Genomic DNA, 18,128 nt, shown 5'->3' with positions numbered 1-18,128 from the left:
CAATAAGCTACTACAATGGTTTCTAGACAGGTAGTGAATTCCATGGTGAGAGGACAATGAATGGAGGCATCATTTCCCTCCCCACTGAAGCACAGGGCAATAAAGGCTCATATTGTGTTTCCAGCTCACTGTGTAGTGTGTTGTAGGACACCTGTTAGTCCTCCATTAGACTGTGTTGCTCCCTGTCAAACATCTCGTCGACTCCAATGATACTCAACTCCAACTCCATCTTCTTGACAATTTAGTAACAGAGTAGAGACTGTACCTCTGAATTACATTTTCCTCTCATACATGTGTCCCCCCCAAAAAATAATATATGCAGCTTTTACAAAACTGAAAAAAACAAAGGCACATGCATGATATTTAATCACTTGACTTATTTTTTTAATCAAGGTCAACACAGTGACATACACTAAAGTTACAAAATGCACTGTAACGTCGACTCAGAGTATTCAAATACACATAGTAAATATTACACATCAGGTTGAATGACATTTTTTTATTCCAGAATAATACTTTCCCCTTGTGTGCCAAGCCTGTTCAGTCTGCTGAAGTTCACATGCCCTGGGGGAGCTTGTGGAAGTTAGGTAACCGTGGGTGTGGACTGAGGTTCCGGCTTGGCATGGGGCTGCTATGCTGCTCAAAGATAGACTGGCTACAATGACTTCACACATGAGAGAAAGGGATTGTCAAGAAGTGAGTCACATCTCCCTATACAAACAAACACACAAACTCAAGATAAAACACACAATAAATGCGGTAAAGAGGTCAATGGAACTCGACCAGAACAATGGAAATGCCATGGAAACGTGTGGGGGAAAGATCCCACATCTCCTCATTGCCCCCCAGCAAAATTTGCCTACATTTAGGCTATTGTTTACATGTGTATTTCACACTATATTGAGGTATAAATCAGTGTATAATACTTGTATGGATGTCAACCCCAATACATGTTCATGTCATCGTCACCAATGAACTGCATTACCACCACCGATTTCTCTATGCTAGCTATGCTACCAGCTTATGTGAGCAGTAGTTAGCATTTAGCAGTCACTTCTTCTAAACCTGAAAAGGGACTACTTCTAAATGTTCAACATGGTCTCAGAGTATTTTGTACTATTCTGTACATAAATCCGAGATACTCCATTTAGTCTGATATGTTACGTTTCGTATGGTATGTTACGAATTATAAACTGGGTGGTTCGAGCACTGAAAGCTGATTGGCTGACAGCCGTGGTATATCAGATCGTATACCACGGGTATGACAAAACATTTATTTTTACTGCTCTAATTACCATGGTAACCCGTTTATAATAGCAATAAGGCACCTCAGAGGTTTGCGTCATGCCTAAGAACAGCCCTTAGCCGTAGTATATTGGCCGTATACCACACCTCCTTGTGCCTTATTGCTTAATTGTAATTTGCACAATATGTTGCAAATTTGCAAACCGTACAATATGTTATGAATTTGCAAAACTTATGGCCTCCCGAGTGGCACAGTGGTCTAGGGCACTGCATCTCAGTGCTAGAGGTGTCACTACAGACCCTGGTTTGATTCCAGGCTATATCACTACCGGACGTGATTAGGAGTCCCATATGGCTGCACACAATTGACCCAGTGCTGTTGGGTTAGGCGGTCATTGTAAATAAGAATGTGTTCTTAACTGACTTGCCTCGTTAAAGGTAAAGATTCAATATTTTTATTTTTTTAAGTATATGTTATATATTCTAATTTGTTGTGGCTAACGTTAGCTATGTGGCTAGCCCTAACAATAGCTAGCTCTAGGGATTAGGAGTTAAGGTTGAGGGTTAGCTAAAAGGGTCAGGGTTATGGGAAGGGTTAACTAACATGCTAAGTCGTTGCAAAGTAGCTAAAAAATAGTAAGTAGTAAGTTGCTAATTAGCTCAAATGTTAAAGTTGTCCATGATGAGGTTCAAACACACAACCTTTGGGTTGCTAGACGTTTGTGGTATACAGCTACATTGTGGGCCTGTTAAAATACATCAATCATGAGTCATTGGACAAATATCCACTTTGTTAAATCACATTTGTTGAATGTGCGCCAATCCGGCGTCCTTCTATCCCCCACGGTCTGCGTTCCAATTATCTCTTTAACGCTTCTATGTCTCAAGTGACTCCCTCCAATAGATTACTGAAGGCCAACATACGGGTCAAAGTCAATCAATTCTTATATGTTTGTCGTGATTAAAGCACAGCGCCTTCAGAAAGTATTCACACGCCTTGATTTTTTCAAAATTTTGTTTGTGCCTGAATTTAAAATGGATTAATGTAGATGTTTTTATCACAGGCCTACCCACAATACCCCATAATGTAAAAGTGGAATTGTGTTTGTAGAAATTTTTACAAATGAATTACAAATTAAAAGCTGAAATGTCTTGAGTCAATAACTATTCATCCCCTTGGTTATGGCAAGCCTAAATATGTTCAGGAGTAAAAATGTGCTAAACAAGTCACATAAGTTGCATGGACTGTGTGCAATAATAGTGTGATTTTTTGAATGACTACCTCATCTCTGCACTTCACACATACAGTGCCTTCGGAAAGTATTCAGAACCCTTGACTTTTATCACATCTTGTTAGGTTACAGCTTTAATCTAAAATTAAAGAAAATTTACTTTAATACTGCAAAATGTTCTCTGTACCTCCTGACATAATGTGTAGAACTGCAGGAAATAAGCTTTAAAAGCTGCAAAAAAATGTCCATATCTGTGTATGTATGTGTGTGATTGTGTTTGTTTACATCAATAGTCTATTTATGAACATGGATACACTTTGAGATTTCAAACCAAGGACGGGTGCAGCTTAGCCCACCGCACGCTGGTGTTTATAGCACTGATGTGTGCATCTTTTGTTTGAACAACCTGCGAGGCAATATGACAATAAAAGAAGACTGAGGGGAGGGAGAAACGATGAAATGGCTGGTGTGGGTGTTTGTTTATCGAAGAACGCTCGCTGGGCACAAAAACAGCAGATAAGGACTTTGGTCTCTGTGGCTTCGCCAGCTTAATTACTAGCTTCCAGAACCATTACACCATTCAGCATGTGCTAGAGATGAGAAACACAAAAGTTAGGGCGCTACAAAGCCAGAAGGGGCCGTTACTATGGTGGCCATAAGGAGGACCCCGTCGCTTGAAGGAGGTTCAGAAACTAGTGGGCAGATTAGACAGCTAGAAGATTGGCTGCTGGGGATTTGAAGGTCTTGAGTTGTCAGTGTCACAGCTTTAAAGGACAACTGGACATTAGCCTACAATATAGCCTAAGAAACTACCATTGTGGAATGAAATGGTATGAATGTGTTATTTAAGCAAAGGCACGAGGGGGTGTGGTATATGGCCTATACACCACAGCTAAGGGCTGTTGTTACGCACAACGTAATGCAGAGTGCCTGGATACAGCTCTTAGCCGTATATTGGCCATATAGCACAAACCCCTGAGTGCCATATTCCTATTGTGGCTTTCAGCGAATCAGCATTCAGGGCTCGAACCACCCATTTAATTGGCGTAATGAAGACCCCATGTCTGTAATTGTATTTTTTATTGTACTTTATTTTTTTTCTAGCCCATATTTATTTTTTATTAATATCAGTCTATGACCTTTTCCAAGATGGTGGTGAACAGGGCCAACCTGCATAACGTTTTCATGCTACACAGGAACAACTTATAGTGAGCTCGCCATCTACTCTGACATCGACCTCAAGAAGCCCCCCCCCCCCCCCCCCCCCCCCCCCCACCCCCCCAAGGTCAGAGTTCAGCACCTCCCAAAGGTCATGTAGTGTGTCATAAATAGTCCTATTATTTTTTTTGAAGAGATCTTTGTAATCAAAGAAAAATAAGGTAATACCACCAATCATCAATTGTTTGTCAATAGCTGCACATATCACTTGAGGATGAGAAAGTGATTGCTTGAGTATTTGGGCCCAATTAGTGCCCATGTATGTAATGTTAAACAGGGGTTGTCTTGGCTGCACTGTATTCGCTATTACAAACAAAAATGTGATTCAACACATCAACAGATAGAGCCACGTCGACCAACACAGTCAGTAACACAAGACAAGTCTACATTCTCCCGTTAATGGATGTCAGCCATTTTCTTTTGGCAAAGGTCTCCGTCTTCCATGTTATCCTTCCCTTGAGGAATGACCTTGGCTGAAGATAGGGGGCGGTAAACGATAAGGTAGGAACACATTCAGGAGCAACGCAGCATCGACGTGGGGAAATACTCAACGGGAAGCAGGAACTAAATGAAAAGAAGCCACTATCATGCGTTTGCTTCTGCGCTCTTCGCTATGGTACACTTCGGCATTTCTTGGTTCGCATACTGCCTTTAAAAGCGAGCTTGTTACACAAGCAATCACCTCATATCTGATAAAAACGATGCATTATCAAACCGAAGAGCGAGGACGACCGAACTCCTCTGACTACAGGATATATTTTAGTAAGTTATTAGCCTACCACCATGCAAGACATGGTAGCTCATTCCTTCACCGACGACCAAAACGTGGCCGTTAGTTAGGGTAAATAGTACGGTATTAGCTAAGGATACATATTTCACAGCTGGTTTGGTAATTTACAATTATGGCCGCGTGGCATGGTTGCATTCAACACATTTCAAGTTGTGAGCCGTGTTCTGACTGAAAAACATCCACAATAATAGGTCTAACATGTTGTTGGATTAACGCTACATTTAAATACTATATTAGCTGTAACACTTTCCATTTACAGAGCTCTTGAATTTTGAAAGGACACGTTTTTGGTGGCTGCAATGTTGCTGTTCCCTTTACCTTTGTCACGTGTTCTGTCTTTGGAGACTTGTTACAAGTCGCCACAAAGTCATCCGTTTTCGCTTTTTATACGGTCTAGCTGGTAGGCTGTCACATTACAAGTACAGGACTGATATATAATTAAGTCAAATTTGAAATACTATTTTCTTTCTATGGTGTATATATGGGTTGTTAAAATGTGCTCCAGTGTGACATTAACAATGTCAGGTTTAAAGACAGGACCCCATTGAATGTTTTCATTGCAGAAGACATTGATGGGTTATTCCGTTTTAAATTTGCTTTGTGGACCTCGGTCCATATAGGTCAGTGTCACCCGTCTGACAGTTATAACCATTGAGGGGGTAGGGCATGTTGTCTTTAGTGTGAACTCCTCCTGATAAGAAATACACTCATTTACAGAGAGCGAGCGAGTGGTCACACCTGTCGGTTTAAAATGTTACTTAAAGGGCAACTCTGCCATGTTCAACATCTCCATCACCAAACTAGTTTCTACATGTGAAACAGTGTGTTACTATGACCTGTGCTTTAAGATAAGAAGAAAGGTCCCAAAAACAATGCTTCTCTGTGACATCACAGGGTAGGATTTAAAAGTAAAACAGTGATTTTCCAATAGAGGATATTTTATTGTTCCTCACATCACTGCAAATATGAACTTTTGATCATGTCATCAGGTAGAACTAACTTTATATTTATTTTTTTTCTACAAAATGTAGAAATACTCAGTTTTCACACGTTGACACTGGTATTATAATGAAAATGTGGTTGAAAAGGGGTGTAGTTAACCTTTTTGAAGTGTTAAAGTGGAACACTATTGCATTGCTACATTTTTCTGTGTAGGGGCCTTACATTTTCTGTACCTACCAGTGGAAGCTCCTCGGGAGGACCGTCCTCAGTGAATTTCAATAAAAATAGTGAAACATTAAAGTTATCCATTTCTAGATAATAATGCTAAATATGTTCACATGTCACCAAATAATTTACTTTTTAAACACAGTTCTGCAATAAAGGTCTACAGTAGCCTCAGCAGCACTCTGTAGGATAGCGCCATGGTGTAGCCGGAGGACAGCTAGTTCACATCCTCCTCTGGGTACATCCTCCAGTGTAACTGCTAAACTGCTTTCTGACTGTACACTGTACTGCATGATTGTAGCTAGCAGGTTTACTAACACGTTAGTTCTAGCCGCTATGTTGAACGTGACATGACAAGGATGTAGGCTGTGTGTAGCGGTTGTAGTGGTCATGATATGAAGGTTTAGCTTGGAAATATTTTTTTTGCCTGGTCACAGACAGCTGATTTGTTGTGCACTGAAGTCCATAAGCGAAGGGAAAAGATGAGAGGAGGAGATAGTTACAAGAAGGAATTTTTTATATATATATATATATATATATATATAACATCAATGGGATCATGCTGCTTTTATGTGGGTGCTGTGAAAGTGAACTGTTTCTGTGTGATCGGGTGTATTCATTACGCCGATTCTGTTGAATAATTTCTTAAATGGAAGCAAACGGAACGTGGATAAAAATAACACATTTGTGACTGTTGGACTAATGATTATTCCCTAGATCAGCTAGATGCAGGCAAGGTGGGATTGAATGTGTCACTGTCTGTCACCTTGATTACTGAAAATGATATACGTTGTAAACTTTTATTCATTGGCTAGGTTGTAGCAGCCTCATCACAGGGAAAGTGTGAGTCATGTATAGCCTAACTTATCGATGTTATCCAATATGCTCTAATAGAAAAGGCCATGTTAATAAAATTTAAAAAATCATCCTTAAAAAATGTCAGGCTCTCCCGAGTGCCACTGCATCTCAGTGCAAGAGGCGTCACTACATACCCTGGTTCGATTCCAGGCTGTATCACATCCGGCCCTGATAGGTAGTCCCATAGAGCGGTGCACAATTGGCCCAGCGTCGTTAGGGTTTGGCCGGGGTAGGCCATCATTGTAAATAAGAATTTGTTATTAACTGATAAATAAAAATCCTCCCCATCTTAAACGGCACCGACTGCCACTGGCACCTAGGAACACTATAGATGTTGCATCAAGCACTTGCGGTATACCAACAGTTCCAGAAAGGTTTGAGAATGATTACAGTACGTCAGTCAATTTACTTTGCATGTGTTTTCTTCTAGAAACCTCTGACGGGAAATACATCTCTCCCTTTCATGATATTCCACTTATCGCCGATGGAGATCAGGTATGCTCTCGATGGTGCTACACATTTTGTTCAATCTGGCGCTGTTCTTACTTGGTTGTTGTAGCTTTTATGAAACCGGTCTATGTGATGCAAGGAACGAGTCAATGTTTCCATATTTCCTTTTTGCATGTGGAAATTATAATGGGTGTGAGTATGGAACCTTTTAGGCAGGCATTTTCAACCAGAAACCACATACATTGTCATTGATTTTTGGTGCTTTCAAGTGCTAAGAACACGTGTCAAACTCATTCCAAGGAGGGCTGAGTGTCAGCGGGTTTTTGCTCCACCCTTGTACTTGATTGATGAATTAAGGTCACTGATTTAGTAAGGAACTCCCCTCACCTGGTTGTCTAGGTCTTAACTGAAAGGAAAAAACAAAAACCCGCGGACACTCGGCCGTCCTTGGAATGAGATTGACACCCCTGGTTTAGACAGAAAATCTTTGAAAAAGCATGATTTTATCTGACAAAGAAATATGTTTATTGAATATGTAAAGGTTACGCATACTTCTCAGCGGGTTTGTCAATAGTAAGGTGACCTGCAAATGTCTAGCCATTTTGTAGCACCTCACTTGCTGGGTATTTTTCCTGTGAGGCAGTCTACTATTAGTGTCTGGAACCTCGTACGTGATGTCAGATATTGTGTAGGTCTACCAAATATGTCTTTATTATTAATGTCATTTGTGTCTTACTGAAGGAAAATGATGTGCCATCTAAAAAACTGAAGAAGAATGACAATGAGGTATTTGCTCATGCTGACATCTCTACTACAAACAAAGCAAAACAATTGAATCTCTTTAATGAATGCTGAACGCCCTGATTATATTATCTTTGATATAGTTCATATTTTGTTTTACAGGTTCTGTATAACATGGTTGTGGAGGTGCCTCGATGGTCCAATGCCAAAATGGAGGCAAGTATTGTTTCGGGAGCCTGTCAATGTTTCTTTAAGTATTAATCTAATACTATGGTGTGTCCATATTACATGAGAATCTGAGACAACCACCGAAAGGCGGTCGACTTTTGTCCGTCGAGGTTTGTTGTCCCTCATTGACTGATCCAAACATCGTTGAGAGCTTTCTGACGTGCTAGCAGACTGGTCTCTGACTAGAAACAGCCAGACAATAGATTAATAATGCATCTGTCTTAAAAAGAAAGGTCCTATAAATATCATCTTCCCTTAATTTATAATGATGTCCTTGCACCAGGCAACTTGTTAATGATATTTAAGCACTTCAGGCAGAGTGAGAGAGAGCTGGAGCTGTGTGAACTTTGAAAGTTGATGGAAAGGTCATCTTACAGTCTCCAGCAGTGGTAGCTGATGGAATAGTAGAGGAGAATGAAAGTGCTAACTGGGTTTGTGGGTACTATTTATTTTATGAGGATTTTAAAATGGACGCCCTTCTGATGTCACTGTCTCAAGATGGTAAACTGCTGACCCAAGTTTAGACTGTCATCGTGTGTTAATTATGCATCTTTCTTTTAGATTGCAACCAAGGAACCACTGAACCCAATCAAGCAGGATATGAAGAAGGGCAAACTCCGATACGTGGCCAACGTGTTTCCTCATAAAGGTTACATCTGGAACTACGGGGCGCTCCCACAGGTGAGACCTCTGAGTTGATCATCCTGCTGTTGCGTTACGGAGTTGATTATCCTTCTGTCATGTTACGTATTTCACCATCCCTCTGTTTTCTTCCAGAGTTGAACAAAATCAACAACTGGAGAGATTCTAAATGGACATCTATCCCATTGTTAACCCTATTCGCTAGTCCTTCAGCGGAAAACACTAGAACGTCTCAGTGGAAACTCGACTGCCAGTAATGCATTTCTTCTTTCATCCTCCGGCAGTATTGATTTGGCCAAAGTGAATGACTAATACAGGCGGATACATGGAAAACACTTCACAATTCATAAAATGGGTCTTGTTGGTGAAATCCACAGCGTGTGGCCCTGAGCGTTTTCATATACGAGTGCATTAAGCAGCCTGCCCCGCGGACATCATTGATTTTCCCATTACTTATTATTATTGTCTGCTGCTCTCCCCACTGGCTGAGAATGATGCACTGTGGTCGGCTCAACAAATTTGACAGTTCATCTCACGATGTTCGAAATGACGGTATACAAACAGTGTTTACAGGGAGAATGTTGTTAGTGCTGTCTCTTCTCGTGTTGAAACAGACATGGGAAGACCCGAACCACACAGACAAGGACACCAAGTGCTGCGGTGACAACGACCCCATAGACGTCTGCGAAATCGGCACGCTGGTAAGACGGTCTAGACTTTGGCTAAGTCATATCCAAGAATAATAACATTACTTGTATGTATGAAAGTTAATTAAGTCAGTTAATAGTTCATTTACCAGCAATATGTGTCTAGACATTCAAATTAAGCAATAAGGCCAGAGGAGCCGTGGTATATGGCCAATATACCATGGCTAAGGGCGGTCCTTAAGCACGACGCAACGCAGAGTATATATATCACAGCCCTTAGCTGTGATATATTGGCCATATACAACAAACCCCAGTGGTGCCTTATTACTATTATAAACTGGTCACCAACGTAATAAGAGCAGTAAAAATAAATGTTTTGTCATACCCATGGTATACAGTCTGATATACCACGGCTGTCAGCCAATCAGTATTCAGAGCTTAAACCACCCAGATTATAATATGTATATAAAGTAACTTGTGGAACGTATAATGTAATACATGTTAATGTATAACATGTCATGTATATTGTACTTTTACCTGTTGTCTGTCTTCTTACCTGTGTCCTGCAGGTGTGTTCCCCAGGTCAGGTGATCCAGGTGAAAGTGCTGGGGGTCCTGGCCATGATCGACGAGGGAGAGACGGACTGGAAGCTGATAGCCATCAACGCTGACGACCCAGAGGCCCCCAGCCTTAACAGTCAGTCTTAGGAACTTGTTACAGTACTTCAGAACATCACTGCTGTAGTAGACATTTTAAACACGTCGAACACATATTAGGCTCCGTTTACACAGGCAGCCCAATTCAATCCAATTAGTGCTAAAAAAAAAATCTGGTCTTTTGACCAATCAGATTTGAACATGATCTGATGTCTAAAGATTGGATCCGACTGGTCAAAATACCAAATGATCAGAATTGGCCTGCCTGTGTAAACCCAGCCTTAGACAAATTATCTGTAGCACAGTATCCATTAACCTAGTGTGTTTGATCTCAGTATTTTACATTTTTGTAATTTAGCAGTCGCTGTTATCCAGAGTGAGTCACATTTGTCATATACTGGTCCCCCGCGGGAATCGAACCCACAATCCTGGCGTTGCAAGCACCATGCTCTACCGACTGAGCCACACGGGACCAGCATATGTTTAGAATCACAGTGTGCTCACTTGTATTCTCCTCAGGTATCGAGGATGTCCGTAAGAGCAGATCGGGTCATTTGGAGGCCACGGTCGACTGGTTTAAAAAATACAAGGTGCCAGACGGCAAGCCCGAAAACCAGTTTGCGTTCAATGGACAGTTCAAAGACAAGGTACATAGAGTTTCTCCATTAGGGCCACATACTATATATTAAAGCATAATAGCTGGTATGTATCGTGCTATTGTCCTGAAAGTGTTCTAGTCCAGTGCCATGGTAGTTACTTTAATAGGAGGGGCTCTGGTGGTGCATTCCCTTCCCCAGGGATAGCAAATGATTAGTTTCTCTCTATTGTCCTTTGTCTCCCTCCATTCCTCCTCCTCTTTAGGACTTTGCTATGGAGGTCATTAAGTCCACTCACGAGCACTGGAGGGCACTGGTGCAGAAGCAGACTAATGGTGGCGAGATAGATTGGTGAGGAGCGTGTGTGTGTGTGTGTTATCCCAGCAGGGTGTGTTAGCCCACTAGGGGGTGTGTGTGTGTGTGTGTTTCATCCTACGTTATACATAATACACTGCTCATGTGGTCGGTCAGCTAATAGCCCTCCAGCCCCCCTTATGGAATTACAATAAGCCTGCATTATATGTTCTTGATTTTTCTGTGTTGCTTGATAATGACCTAAGTTTCTTCTTTAACAACAGTAAAAACGTCTCTGTCTGCGAGAGCCCTTTCAAATTCACTGGGGAGGACGCCTGCAATGTGGTCAAATCGGTGAGAATATCAGTTCAGCTCTGTGTGTGCTGTAACTACAACTAAGCTTTGTGTTTTCAAGCAATGTCGTCAGGAGCATTCTTAGTATCACGTTTGGATCTGATAGTCTTGTGACATCATATCCTGTGCTTCCTCCTTAGGCTCCTGCGGGTGGCGAGGCACTTCCTGTACCTCCAGAAGGTACGTATCCAGTGACTGACTTGCTTGACAATGAGACCCATTTTAGCCACATGATTGAATTGACAAGAAATAAGAAATACACATATTCATATTATATGTGTCTATATTACGTTCCCTTTTTTAATGTCACATTGATCTCCACTATTGTCTGTTACAGTGGACAAGTGGCATTTCCTTTCCAAGTGATTCTGGACTGAAGTCCTGCGACGTAAAAAGCGGAGAACTTTTGTCCAATGTTCAAATGAAGCACTTCAAGTACTGTATTTGTTTCTATTGTTACTGCAAATGTTTTGGTATTCAGCTGATTTGGTTATTCCCATCTAAATTTGTAAATGATTATATCATGTTTTATTGCATTATGTTTGAGACTGATGTTCTTGTACAGACAGACAGGCCTGTTGTATTTTATTTAAAAGTGCCAAAGTGCATTTCAGTAATGGGTTGTATGCTATTGAAATAAGAAAACATTCTTTGATATTCATAATTTCTCAATTCGAAAAGTACATTTGCACAGTTTTCTTTGTAAGGTATCCAATGGTTCGATCCACCTTCTTTTGATAAATAAAAGCCTCCAGGTGTGAGACGCATGGTGGTGCCTTCGATTGACATCAACAACATTTCCACTCACAAACATGCAGACCAAAATAAATATTTGAACCACTCAAATTCAAATGACAACTAGATGTGAAACTTAAAACGTGCTTTAAATAAATATAAATTTTATTAAAAACACCCACATCTCAGCAATATCAGGAATGATATCATAAACAGCTTTCAAATAAACTGCATTCAGTACATTACAATACTTACAGCATTATAACATTCTTAATTCCATGTTTAGCATACCAACCTTAAAGGGGAACAAGGGAAGCAGTAACAAAAAAAGACGGAGGCAGAAAATAACAAAACATTTTAAAAACTTTAGTGTCTCGAACAGCAGAAATACCAACACGTGTATATTAAACTGCTAGCTTAACATAAGAGCTGTGCACTCTCGTGCGTTAGTCAAGCTCAAAGTCATTCAAGTAATGTTGAATCACACTCCAACACTCTGAAGCTTTTCAAGTATGGCTATGCTCGTCACCCGCTATGTCTCAGACACTCCTTTTCACAACCACAACCTGCTACTGTCGCTGGGTCCTGTACACTGAAATTCAACATTAGAATGTTCTATTCTTTTTTTTCACAGAAACTGCAATCCTTTACAAAAAACTATTAAGTGACTTTAGCTAACAGGAACCTTAGAGCTGTAAACATTGCTGTTTTTTGACAGTGAGTGCGGCAATCTACAAAACCCAGGAACATTATCTTAACTGAATGTCCTGTGAACCTGGAAAAGACTAAACGATAGATTTGAAAGAAGATTGCTGATAAAAACATGGGCCGTGGGTACATTTGACAAAATTACAAGAAACCTACACCTTTTAACATATTACAATAGTAGGTTATTAAAAATCAACAATTGTATTTTCGTAATACAAACACATGGTATGTACAATGTGGCATAATTTATTTTAAACACATTTACAATAATCTACTGATTTTCTTATCTTAAATAAAATGTTTTGTAATATTTTATTACATTGTTTTTTTTCTGAAAAGAAAGGAAGTGCTTTGGGAAAACGATAGTATAAATGTTAGAGTGGGGGGGTTGTCACTCAGAAATAACCGTTGACTCATCATATATCATTCAAATCAAATGGAGAGAGATAATCGTAATATAATTGTTTAGTGGTTATAAATACATTTCACTATTAAACTATACACAGGCACACAGATGTGCGTCATCTAGCATCATAACTGCCCTGGTCTTGCCTCACAGTAAAAGCGACCGCATCGCTCTTTACCTTGTCAATGCCATCATTTCCCTTTAATCAATTCAGTGCATATTGTATGTTCAAATTTACTTCAAAAGTATACCACCAATCTACTAGCTAAAGCATAAGTATACCACCAATCTACTAGCTAAAGCATAAGTACAAAAAAGAAAAACGCAGGTCGTCAATGCCATATCTTTGCTGATAAAGTTTAGTTTTCTGTTTTTTAAGTGTGTGTATTTATGAGGGAGGGGGGGGGGGGAAGAAACCCCCACACTGCTCTTTATTAAGCTTTATACATATCAGCCTCAAGGCCTTCATCAGATGGTTCTGACGAAAGCTCTGACAAGCCTTGAGGCCGATACGTAAAGCTTAAGAGCGGTGATTCTAGCAAGAGCAGTGTGCAGGTTTCTTCTTTTTTATCATCTCAACTGTTACCTGTTAGCTCAGATGTGCCGGTGACTTTAAGGGTGTGTGTATACAGTACCAGTCAGAAGTTTGGACACACCTACTCATTCAAGGGGTTTTCTTTTATTTTTGACTATTTTCTACATTGTAGAATAATAGTGACAACAAACTATGAAATAACACATATGGAATCATGTAGTAACCAAAAAAGTGTAAAACAAATCAAAATATATATTTTAGATTCTTCAATGTATCCACCCTTTTCCTTGATGACAGCTTTGTACACGCTTGGCATTCTCTCAACCAACTTCACCTGGAATGCTTTTCCAACAGTCTTGAAGGAGTTCCCACATATGCTGAGCCATTGTTGGCACACACATCCTCCTCCATGCTTCATGGTGGGAACCACACATGCAGAGATCATCCATTCACCTACTCTTCGTCTCACAAAGACATGGCGGTTGGAATCCAAACTCTCAAATTTGGACTCATCAGACCAAAGGACAGATTTCCACTGGTCTAATGTCCATTGCTCATGTTTCTTGGGCCAAGCAAGTCTCTTATTTATTATTATTATTATTATTATTATTATTAGTGTCCATTAGTAGTGGTTTCTTTGCAGCAATTTGACCATGAAGGCCTGATTCATGTAGTCTCTTCTGAACAGTTGATGTTGAGATGTGTCTGTTACCTGAACTCTGTGAAGCATTTTTTTGGGCTGCAATTTCTGAGGCCGGTAACTCTTAATGAAATTATTCTCTGCGGCAGAGGTAACTCTGGGTCTTCCTTTCCTGTGGCGGTCCTCATGAGAGCAAGTTTCATCATAGTGCTTGATGGTTTTGCGACTGCACTTGAATAAACTTTCCGGATTGACTGACCTTCATGTTTTAAAGTAATGATGGACTGTCATTTTCCTTTCCTTGTTTGAGCTGTTCTTATCATAATATTGAAATTCCACAATTGTTAACAAGGCACACCTGTTCATTGAAGTGCATTCCAAGGTGACTACTTCATGAAGCTGGTTGAGAGAATGCCAAGAGTGTGCAAAGCTGTCATCGAGGCAAATTGTGGCTATATAAAATATATTTTGTTTTTTTTCACTTTTTTGGGTTGTTACACGATTCCATATGTGTTATTCAATAGTTTTGATGTCTTTACTATTATTCTACAATGTAGAACATAATAAAAATAAAGAAAAACCCTTGAATGAGTAGGTGTGTCCAAACTTCTGACTGGTACTCTTAAGTAATTCATTGGGATTCAAGATGGAGGCAAATCGCTGAATGAGAGGAAAACTAGATGAATGTACAGAAATGAGTTGAAATATCCCTGATTTTGCTATTATATCAAAGCTTAAAGTTCAAGTAATTCTTCCTAGTAGATCGAGCATGAAGAAAGCAGTAAGCAATGAACTCAGCCTTGGTGGTGGCCTGAAGTCTGTTATTGTAGTTAACTTTTTTTTGAAAGTGACAACAAAGGAAGGAGAAAGAAATGCCTTTGTGTCATGCTCCTGTAATATTGCCAAACTAGTTCTGAGGTATATGGCAAGTAGGTACTTTAACTGTACATCATTCATTAGCCTTCTCAACGCCCTTAGGGTCTCACATTATGTGTTCGCATAGCAGGTTGAGTAGCACCATATGTCATTAAAATCAGTTCAAACCCAAAGAAATATAACTTTTTCTTTACAACACTCAAATCCTAAAGCGTTAAAAAAAAGAGTAATTAATTTACTGTACAAATCTAATCTTTTATCGTACAACTAGATTACAATTATTTAAAGATCAACCACAGCAAGCCAGCTGCCTTCGAAACCGTGAAACTGACATTTGAGCTAACCCTGTTTCATGTCCTACACCAAAGAAAGGTAAAGGAACATGTTCACAAAACACAACAGTCGCATGACAACACGTAATATATGCACAATTCAGGTTTTTTCTGTGAACCTGTGGTCAACAACTCTGAAACAGTTTCTGACAGAGTAAATAACCCTTGAGAGAATATGCCAGAATCACATGTTTTGTTGTTCAAACATTACCGTCTAAAAATGCACCCTTTTAGAATGGCTCCATGTACAATGTAAAGGACATGATAACAATTGTGAAACTGAAAGCACCAGGAAGTAAAATGTACAAATTCGATTGGCATGATATTCTTACTGTTATACAGGTAGGCTACAGTAATTTAAATCAAGTTTTTGTGATAAATCTATCAATTTCATGTCTTGAAAATAATTCCTTTGTTGTAACTGTAGACGTTTTTGCACCAATGATCTGATCTGAAGGTATTATCAAAATATTTCACCTTCAATATCAAAAGTGCTTTTTTTTTGCTGATATTTTGTCGATTTTGTACAGTATTTTCAGTTTCATCCATTTTCACACAAATCATCTGGAGAAACGCGTTTATCTATTCAAACTGATTTGGTTCAAACATGAAGACGTTTGAACAAAACGGTATCATAAAGACACACTCCACTTTTAGCACCGTTAATGTGGTGTGTCCACAAAGTTCAGTGTTTTTTTACAGTATGTCAAGATTATATATATAAAAAACTATGTTTAAACGCTTAATTAGAAAATTAAAGCCACCAAAAAGAAACATTGTTTCCAGTAAATATAGAAGTCCTGATGTACTGGACCTGCAAAGCACCCGAGAAACGTTAACAGTGTGTATCTTGTAAAAGTAACCAGACAATAAATACTTCCTTAGTAGAGGGGGGTCAACCAACCAATCGGTAAGGTCCGAACTTTCAAGACTTCCTTAGTAGAGGGGGGTCAACCAACCAATCGGTAAGGTCCGAACTTTCAAGAGGTGACAAACCTGATGTACTCTATAACATGGTACGACTTCCAACTGATCAAGTTCCTTCTCCACCCACGCTGTGTGTTCTTCTGACACTGTTGCTTGCAGTCAGGAGAGAGAGGATGCTCTGTGTTTTGAGGCTAGTGGTGCTTCAGCTTGAGGTTTTAAGATAGCACCGTCAGTGTAGCACCGTGAGTTTTAATTCTCAGTGTTATTCCTCGTGAGTGAACCCTACAGAACAGTATGAATATCTCTTGTCTAGATGAAGCGGCTGTACGGCCCTGTGACCTTGGTAAAAGCGTAGGGTGACGTGTTGACGTAGGTGTTTGTGGTGCACGACATGGACCTCTCCATGAGGGTCTGGATGAAGCGCTTGTACGGTGGCTCCCCTTGCTGCTCTGACAGCTCTGGGTGCTCCCTCTTCGCTCCCTTCTTAGTGCTCTTGCTGGGCGTCACTGTGGCGCCCTCGGCCCCGGTCCTCTCGGCGTCCTCATCCTTCTCCCGTTGCTTCTCGGCCATCTTGGCCTCCCACAGCGCCAGGCCGTGCTTCGCCTCGTTCATGTTCTTGTGCTGGTAAAACACCAGGGAGATGCGAGTGGGGTGGTTGCGTTTGGGGTTTTTTAGTGGCGTGGTGGCATGCATCTCCCGCTTGGCACACTCGATGAGGATGGAGCCATGACTGGGCGCCACAGCCACCCCACCGATCTCCGGATCCAGGAAGTTGTGCTCGTTGTCGGACCACATGGCCGGCTTCTCCTTGGGTGTGGTGGGCGTTGGCGGACCCGACCTGGGCTCCTGCTTGATCATGGGGGAACCCCCGTGCAGGTGTTCGTTGGGGAGCCCTGGGAAACCTGGTTGCGTGGGTGTCATGCACGGGCTTTGGAGACCCATCTCGGTCTTGACTTGCATACAGAAAGGGTCCTGGGGGCCGCCCGGGGGGAACATTTTGGTGCTCTGGGAGAGGTAGGGATTGGGGTACCCACCAAACTGATTGCCTTTGCTTACTGCTGCTGCATAATCCAGCCCTGGGTGGTGGGCTGAGGGCGGCCTGGAGAGCGCATCCAGGTATTGGGCATCGGGGGCACCGTTGGGACCGTACGAGGGGGGACCGTAGGGGCTCATGGGGTGGATGCCAGACCTCATGCTGCTACAGTTGCTGTAACCATTGATCTGTAAACCGGGCTCACCATACTGCGGAGGGTAGTTGACCCCATAGCGTTGGTGCGCACCATACTGCTGCTGCATGTCGGGGTAAAGCACTCCTGGCCTCTGTTGCCGGTACATGTCCAGGTGCTTTGGGTTCGAGGTGTAGTAAGGGTGGTAGTTGTCTAAGGGCGAACCTCCGTTACACTGGTAACCCGGGTAGGGACTACCTGGAGTCATGGGGCTGGGATAAGAGCTTGGTGGATTCGACCCATTCATGTAAGAGGTGGGTATGTGCAAAGGGGAGGGGTAAGGGCTTGCTGAGGCTGGTGGCTGGGGGTACATGCTACCTGGCTTGGAAGTGCTTTGAAAAGGGTGGTTGGGGAAGCCGGCGTAGGGGCTGGCTGGATGGGGGGATCCAGGGAAGGCGTGAAGGGCGTTCTGGTGCTGGAGTTGCTGGAGGTGGGTGCCGAGGGGGTGACCTGGTGGCTGACCTGGTGGCTGGGGGGTCGTTCCCATGGCGCCTGGATTTGGACCTGGGAGAAGAGAGCGATGGAAACACGTTTTCACGTTTTAGAAACAGGCAGCTTAACTAGGGCCCGCTGTTTTGGGTGATCATGTCACATGACCTAGATTTTTATCTTTATTTTAAGTATT

The 18,128-nt window shown here is 41.4% G+C and overlaps 2 protein-coding genes across 2 annotated transcripts in view; one reads left to right on the top strand and one right to left on the bottom strand.

Moving 5' to 3' along the window:
• Window positions 1–4,170: 4,170 nt before the first annotated feature.
• LOC110498628 (inorganic pyrophosphatase) lies at window positions 4,171–11,879 on the top strand. Its single transcript, XM_090210269.1, has 12 exons — window positions 4,171–4,457; window positions 6,941–7,005; window positions 7,702–7,746; window positions 7,864–7,917; window positions 8,491–8,610; window positions 9,186–9,272; window positions 9,788–9,914; window positions 10,394–10,521; window positions 10,736–10,821; window positions 11,049–11,118; window positions 11,259–11,298; window positions 11,456–11,879. Exons 1-12 carry the CDS (start codon window positions 4,283–4,285, stop codon window positions 11,482–11,484), a joined length of 1,026 nt encoding a protein of 341 aa, XP_090066395.1. The 5' UTR covers window positions 4,171–4,282; the 3' UTR covers window positions 11,485–11,879.
• Window positions 11,880–11,997: 118 nt separating this feature from the next.
• Window positions 11,998–18,128, bottom strand: part of tet2 (tet methylcytosine dioxygenase 2) — a 68,979-nt gene continuing 62,848 nt past the window's right edge. The window contains exon 10 of the mRNA XM_036954021.2: window positions 11,998–18,007. Within this exon, the coding sequence (XP_036809916.2) occupies window positions 16,587–18,007 (1,421 nt within the window). The 3' untranslated portion in view covers window positions 11,998–16,586. The remainder of the gene's footprint in view (window positions 18,008–18,128) is intronic.

This window comes from Oncorhynchus mykiss, chromosome 19 (genome assembly GCF_057628025.1).
Source record: "Oncorhynchus mykiss isolate SJ-2025 chromosome 19, ASM5762802v1, whole genome shotgun sequence".
Taxonomy (NCBI): Eukaryota; Metazoa; Chordata; class Actinopteri; order Salmoniformes; family Salmonidae; genus Oncorhynchus; species Oncorhynchus mykiss.
The sequence above is the reverse complement of the archived record's forward strand: the minus strand, read 5'-3'. Positions and strand labels throughout refer to the sequence as shown.